The sequence below is a fragment of the Ipomoea nil genome, unplaced genomic scaffold (genome assembly GCF_001879475.1).
Source record: "Ipomoea nil cultivar Tokyo-kokei standard unplaced genomic scaffold, Asagao_1.1 scaffold2216, whole genome shotgun sequence".
NCBI lineage: Eukaryota > Viridiplantae > Streptophyta > Magnoliopsida > Solanales > Convolvulaceae > Ipomoea > Ipomoea nil.
In genome coordinates, this window is record NW_017618644.1 from 10,001 (window position 1) to 17,102 (window position 7,102).

Below are 7,102 nucleotides of genomic sequence, written 5' to 3' on the forward strand. Positions count from 1 at the left end.
TTTCACTTTCATTTCGTAAAAAATATTTTTCCCTCTACCCATTTCGTGGTCTCCACGCTCCATTCCGTTTCTTATACACTCCCACAAGCAATCTCCATCTAAAGTTGTACATTTTAATTTATATTCGTTAACGTGATTTCGTAACATAGAATCTATAATTGATGAATTTTGTTATGAATTGATTAAATGAAATTGTATTGAAAAATATAATTTCAAGTACATTTAGTATTACATTATTCATAATAAAATTTTGTTATAATAATGTTAATCCTAGCTAGAGTCCAAGGTTAATACTCACCATTGTCCAAACATGGTCATTATGGATTTAATTTATGGCCATTAAGGATGCTTCTCTAGGCATTCACACAACATCCTCACCTATACACCCCTTGTCGAGTAGGACACTTGAAGTTGAGCCGAGACCATCTCTCGGCTATTTACTTCATAGACCAGATCAAGACACTTTGCTAAGGCCATGTATTAGTTTGTGATGCCTTTAAATTGAACCAAAGTCAAGGATTGGATCGTGAAAATCTATTTGAACTAACATAAATTCATCATTATCCCGTCAGCCTTCATATCTCTAAAAATAGGATGTCATATATTTAATATCCTTTCTTTCTTAAATCTAAAAACTAATAAGTGTAAATGAAAGTTATACTCTTCATTTATGTTCGTTTTTTCTATTTTTTTTATACATTATGCTATAAGCTCGAGTTGTACTATACAATATTTTGGTCAAAACTACCACTACCGTTATAATTTTCATTATCTTTTTCAACTATTGTTGTCATGCACATGCATCCATCATATATTTTCTTATCTTCTTCAATGGTAATAAAAACATCACCAATAGTTGTAGTTTTTGAGGAGTTTTTGCAAGTGTAGCTAGAAAAGAGAAGATGGTGGAGGGTGGGGGTGGGGGTGGGGGTAAAAAGAAAAAAAAAAACAAAAACAAAAAAAAAAACAAAAACAAAAATTGAAAAATAAATAAATAAATAAAGATTTACGCACCTAGTCAAGCGCGTGCACTGCTGGGTGTGAGATTTGCGCCTTACGCGAAGCAGAGTTCAATTCCTAGTCTTCTTTCTCGGTAGGGCCCACAGAATGGACAAAAACCTTGATCCTTTAGCAAAGACCAATATTCCTCTCTCTCCTCAGTCCTCTCCCTCTCTCTCTTCCACTTCAGTATGGCCTCCTCAAAAACCACAGATGGGGATGCCCTAATATATAGACGTTATATATTGGAGTACTATATAAGTTATTTCTTAAAATATAAATATCAAATTTATAAAAATGATTTACATTATTATTATTATTATTATTATTATTATTATTATTATTATTATTATTATTATTATTATTATTATTATTATTATTATTATTATCATCATCTAAAATCTAAAATTTTAATATAAAATATTAATATTGGACATCAATTATATTTGTGTGCATCGTGTATAGAAAATACTAGTAGTTAAATAAATGTAAAGAAAGAATATTTCCATTTAAGCACACAACAACAACAACAAACCAAAAAAGCTAAATGAAGAAGATTGAAGAGCATGGTAGATTGGGAATAATCATTATATCTTCGACCATATTTTATATTGTAAGGTGTATCACTTATACTAAATGTTCATTTTTAGAATATTGAGCGAACATTCATTACATTAAAAATAAACATTTAATATATTAATTAAAGGATAAATGCCATTTTTTCTCCCTGAATTATATGTTTATAGCATTTTTTCCCCCTAAATTATTCATGTATCCACATTAGCCCATCAATTATTATAAAAGTGTCGATTTTCCCCCCTGATATATTAAATAGACAATTCTACCCTTAAAATACATATTTTATTCATTTTTCTTCTTCAACAAATTATTGCTTATACGTAGGGATGACCACGGTTTGATTCGAACTGAACAGGACACTATAGCAATCAAATCGAAATTTTTCGGTCATGATTCAGAACAATAACCCAATATTTGGGTTTCAGTTTATTAAAATCGTGAACTGAAAAACTGGATCTTAAACCGTGAACCGGAAGTTCGAATTGGAACAACTATTAGCATTAACTTAAAATTAAAATTATAATATTTACAAATAGTGTATGTTCTTTTTCGCATTTATTCTAATTCTCAAATATAAGTATATATAATCGCGATTTGGTTTTGATTTTAAACCGTTGGTTGACTATTCTGGATCCAATTTGAACTATTGGTTCAAAATTTCTTTTAAAATTTTGTTTTTTTTTTTAATTTTTAAAATATTCTAAATTTAACAATTAATGCATTTTATTTTTTCAATTCAGAACATGAACTGGCAGTTTCAATTCGCGATTTTAATAAACTCTAAATATCAGGTTTCGATTCAAAATTGTCATCAGAACCTTTCTATTTGGTTGCTATAGTGTCTGTTCGGTTTAAATCAAATTGTTGTTATAATTTGTTGGAGAAGAAAAATAAATGAAATATTTATTTAACGGTAAATATGTCCATTTAACATATTAAGGTGAAAAACTGCAACTTAAATAATTTAGAAGGAAAAAATGATATAAATATATGAAAAAATGTGTCATTTTCCCTTAAAAATATCAGTTATCAGTGATCATATCCATAATGTGCAGCATGGTCTACATCAATAGTTTGCCAATTGGGAACCTACTTTTACTCCAATCTTGTATGTATTATTAATTTCAGCATTTATCCAAAGAGACATCAAAGCAATCAAATTTAACAATTCAATTTATTAAAAGAAGACTAATTAACAAATATCTTGTAAACCAATCAAGGGTGGTGGTTTTGTCTTTTGTGGGACCCCTCCATTTGTCATGGTTTGTGAAGGATAAGCTCCCAAACCAATCACTGAACTGCACCTACATCTTAACCTTCACAGTACTCTCCCCCCTTGGAGCAAGAAGACACCATTGTGGCCTTCTTTGAATTGAGGTCTTCACTACCATCCATGAAAAGCCTCCATCTTTGAATCCCAAATCAATAATTCACCAATCAAATAAATGTATTTTTTATCCGACCACAAAGTGTCTTGAGCAGGCTCTAATTGTAAGAAACACTTTTAAACCCGTACCATACTCAGATTAATCCCTGTTCGCACCAGAACAGCCAAATTAAAGGGCAAAGTGCCTAATCCCCGTTCGCATTAGGCCGACTCAAATAAAGCGTAAAGTGCTGGCCAGATTGATTTTTATATACGAGAGCGGGTTCGAACTCTCAACCTTTATTAAGGGACAAGAGTGCACGGCCACTCACCAACTAAGCTGGTTACCAATCAATAAATTAAAACCCCTGCCCATCCAGCACTATAACCCCACACTCTCTGCACATTAAATTTCTTCTGATCTTCTGTGAAACAAAGAAAGAAAGAAAGAAAGAAAAATGGATGTTGATGAGGAGTGGGAAGTGTTGCCAGAGGATGGGTTTCTTGAAATCAATGATGATGGATCTGGGAAGAACATCTTCTCCAGAAAATACAACACAGATGGTACTGACTTCAACATGAACTACACCTACTTCGTCTGCCCTCCACCTCCAAAACCTTATTATTCTTCCCAATTCCTCGACCCGACACCGACAAAACCATCCCAAGTTTCAGAAACACCGCTGCAAGACAAGATATCGCAGGTCTGCTTCAAGAAAATGAACGATCATCATCATCAGGCGGCAGCCGAGAATATGAAAATGGACTCGCCCAGGTCATCACTAGTAGTTGTGCCGCAGATTAGTGATGATGATGATGTAGGGGGAGGAGGAGGAGAAGTTTTCGAGGATACTAAGGATGTTGTTTCATCACCGGAGTCGGAGTCGGAGGAGGGGATTCAAGAAAACGAAGACGGCGGCGGGGGGTTCAACTTGTGGCAATGGAGTTTGAGTGGAATCGGAGCGATTTGTTCATTTGGGGTTGCTGCTGCCACCACTATATGCATCGTTTTCATCGAAAATCAACAGAAGCACAAAAGGCAGCACCACAATCACAACATCCGCTTTCAAATCTATACTCATCACGATAAGGTTTGCTAATTAATTATACTTTTTTTTTTTTTTACCCAGCATATCAGATCAGATCAGATCAGATGAATCATCATAGCTAGATATCATCTAGGATAGGTGCCAATTAACTTCAATTTAATTTATTCGAGTATATATGGTTTCATTTCTTAATTAAGGATCATTTTTTCATGAGCAGGGTCTGGTTTAGTTTCGTAGTTTAAATATAAATGTGATACTTTTAAGGGAAATGTAATAATTATAGGGTATTTTTGAAAATTTTAAAAATATTTTCTAGAAAATGAATCATTTTATGAAAAATATTTTAATTTTGTAGTGTTTGGCTAAATGTCAAAAAATTATATTTTTTTATTTGGATAAAAGTTAAGAAATTGCATTTTATTTTGTTTGGTTCATTTTCCTAAAAATGAATATGTTATTTGTTACGACGACAACAACAACAACAACAACAACAATAATAATAATAATAATAATAATAATAATAATAATAATAATAATAATAATAATAATAAGTGACAATGGTGGTGGTAATAATAATCCGCAAGTAGCATGAAGAGGGAAGAGAGAGAGACAGGAAAATAAGTAATGTGAAAAATGTTTTCCCACTAAAAATTTAAGAAAACATTTTTCATCAAACTAGGAAAATAAATATTTTCCTTTGACTCTATTTTTTTTTTTTTAATACCAAAACATGGAAAAATCTAGAAAATGATTTTTGGAAGTCATTTTCTAAGTTTCTAAACTGACTCTTAAATCAAAATATAATAGTTAGAAGTTAAAGAGTTAGGAAAGTTATAATATTTAGGATGCAAAATGTAATACATACTTATAAAAATCCGATGCTCTTATTGATCTGGCATTTATTTAATTAACTTGTTATAATGACACTACAAATACACATATTTCAATGTTTTTAAGGTGTGGTGATGATTAAGACATTTCACTTACCTCAGTGGATTAAAACATAATTGCAGAGGATCAAGGAAGTGGTTCAGCATGCAAGCAAGTTAAACGAGGCCATATCAACGGTGAGGGGAGTTCCATTCACCAGAGCTCACATCACATTTGGGGGTTACTGCGATGCCTTTTAGGGAAAATATATATATATATATATATATATATATATATATATATATATATATATATATATATATATATACACGCACGCACACATATATATAGATCTACTTGTTGTGTGTCACCTTCATATCATTATATCCCAATTTATAGGATCTATTTATTTTGTGTACATAAATATTTTGAGAGATTCTCAAGTGTATTCTGATCTACTATGGTCGTCCTAGATTGTGTCTCTGTGTTTTGTCTTTTAAAGAAATAATTAAATAAATAAAAATCACTTATTGTTATTTAGGGGAAGTATATGGGGTCGTTTACTTTATTCTTCTGTTTTTCCATTTCCAGTTTTTCATTTCTCCATTTTTGCAGTTTTCCTTTTCCATTCTTCAAGTTTTCCTTTTCCATTTCTCCAATTTTTCATTTCTCCAGTTTTCCAATTTTTATTCCCTATTCATACAATTTTTCATTTTTCTAATTTTCTGATTTCATTAAATACAAAAATCCCATATAACATTTCTACGAAAGAAAAGAAGAAGAACAAATAATAATAAGAATAAGAAAGAAGAAGAACAAAAGAAAAGAAAAAGAACAAATAATAATAAGTAATTAAAAAGAAGAAGAATGAAAGAATAGGCAAAGTGAAGGCATCTCCTTTAACTATGCACAGAACAAGATTCGAACCGGAGGCCACTCAATAGTATGCACTGTTCATGCGCATCTTTTTCCCTTCATTGGAGAAGGTTGGAGATTGGAGAAGGAGTAAGCATTTGGAAGAAGAAATTTAGTAAACAACTTCTCCAATTTTTATATTTTCCATTTCTCAATTTCTCCATTTTTTCAAATTGGTAAACGACCCCTATGTTTCTGGGCAATATTTGAATACATAAAGTATAATAGAATTTCTCCATAGAAGTGCATATGGTTCTTTATTGAGTTCATTCATTCTTACAAAATCTTTGTTTTTTGATTGCCAAAAAGTGATAAAAAGCGATGGTTTGTGAATAAAAAATTGACCTTTTTGACCTTTTTGGTATCTGAAAAAACATTTGTCATTTTGTCACATATACAAGTGTTCAGTAATACTAAGCACCTAATAAGATTTTCAAACATTTTGGAGAACTAGACTAGTAATGATAGTGTTGGAAAAATACAATAAAGTGACTATTTTGTGGTACAAATATATGTGGATTCACATTTGATTTGGATCAGGTAAAAGTGGATTTGGATTCTTTGAAGTGAGACGAAGAGATTGATATATTATAGTATTATATACTCAAAATGAATAATGGGTGAATGAGAAATTGATTCTCAGAATAAACCCATTTGAGTTGAAAAATGAAGATGAAAAAAAAAAAGAAGGAAATTTGCACCACTATATATATAAGAGTCTTTTCAAAACATATTGAATAAAGAGGTTCTCTACATTTTAACTTGTGCTTGTATTTTTTCCAGAAATATCGTAAGACTATTTCGCTACAGATAGCAGATGGGGTTATTGGCGTTTTCTACCACCGTGGCAACTGGCAAGTAGGTGGAATTCACCAATGGTTGAAATTTTTAAAAATTAAAATTAAGAAAAAAAATCATGATGAGTCAAGTTTTTTCAATAACCATAACTATTGTTATGTATAAATATTTCGAAGGTGGAACCCAAATTTCTACCTTCTAGTAAAATCTCTGAATTTCTCTTGCAAAAACACATTATTAACAATAATTATTTTCCTTCATCTCCTACTCCGCCCAACAAAAAAAATAAATAATAAATAATAAATCTTTCATCATCCTCCCCTGCCCCTCGCCTCCTGATGAGAACTATATAAAACTGTATTGAATGAATTGTATAATAACTGTACGGACATGGAATATATACAAGAGGAATCATAGAGAGACTAGGATAGGAAGTGGGAATCATTAAGGAGACTAGTCCTAATACTCCCCCTCAAGCACATGGTATGCTAGTAACCTGTAGCTTGTCTTTAAGAAAAGAAAATCT

At 31.3% G+C, this 7,102-nt stretch overlaps 1 protein-coding gene across 4 annotated transcripts; it reads left to right on the top strand.

The window, feature by feature from the left end:
- The first annotated feature begins 3,317 nt into the window (after window positions 1-3,317).
- On the top strand, window positions 3,318-5,406 carry LOC109150158. Of its 4 annotated transcripts, none has more exons than XM_019298062.1 (3): window positions 3,318-4,035; window positions 5,007-5,150; window positions 5,205-5,406. In XM_019298062.1, the coding sequence occupies exons 1-2, from the start codon at window positions 3,403-3,405 to the stop codon at window positions 5,121-5,123; spliced, it is 750 nt and encodes a 249-aa protein (XP_019153607.1). In that variant the 5' UTR covers window positions 3,318-3,402; the 3' UTR covers window positions 5,124-5,150; window positions 5,205-5,406. The 4 variants fall into 4 exon arrangements, with proteins under 4 accessions (XP_019153607.1, XP_019153606.1, XP_019153608.1 ...); XM_019298061.1 differs by having other exon boundaries at window positions 5,007-5,146; XM_019298063.1 differs by having other exon boundaries at window positions 5,007-5,142.
- Window positions 5,407-7,102: the final 1,696 nt, after the last annotated feature.

Bases quoted from the DNA above. Each gene is read 5' to 3' on its own strand.
- LOC109150158 (XM_019298062.1), top strand. From the start codon at position 3,403: ATGGATGTTGATGAGGAGTGGGAAGTGTTGCCAGAGGATGGGTTTCTT. The intron at 4,036-5,006 runs GTTTGCTAATTA...ACATAATTGCAG, and splicing joins TCTATACTCATCACGATAAG to AGGATCAAGGAAGTGGTTCA.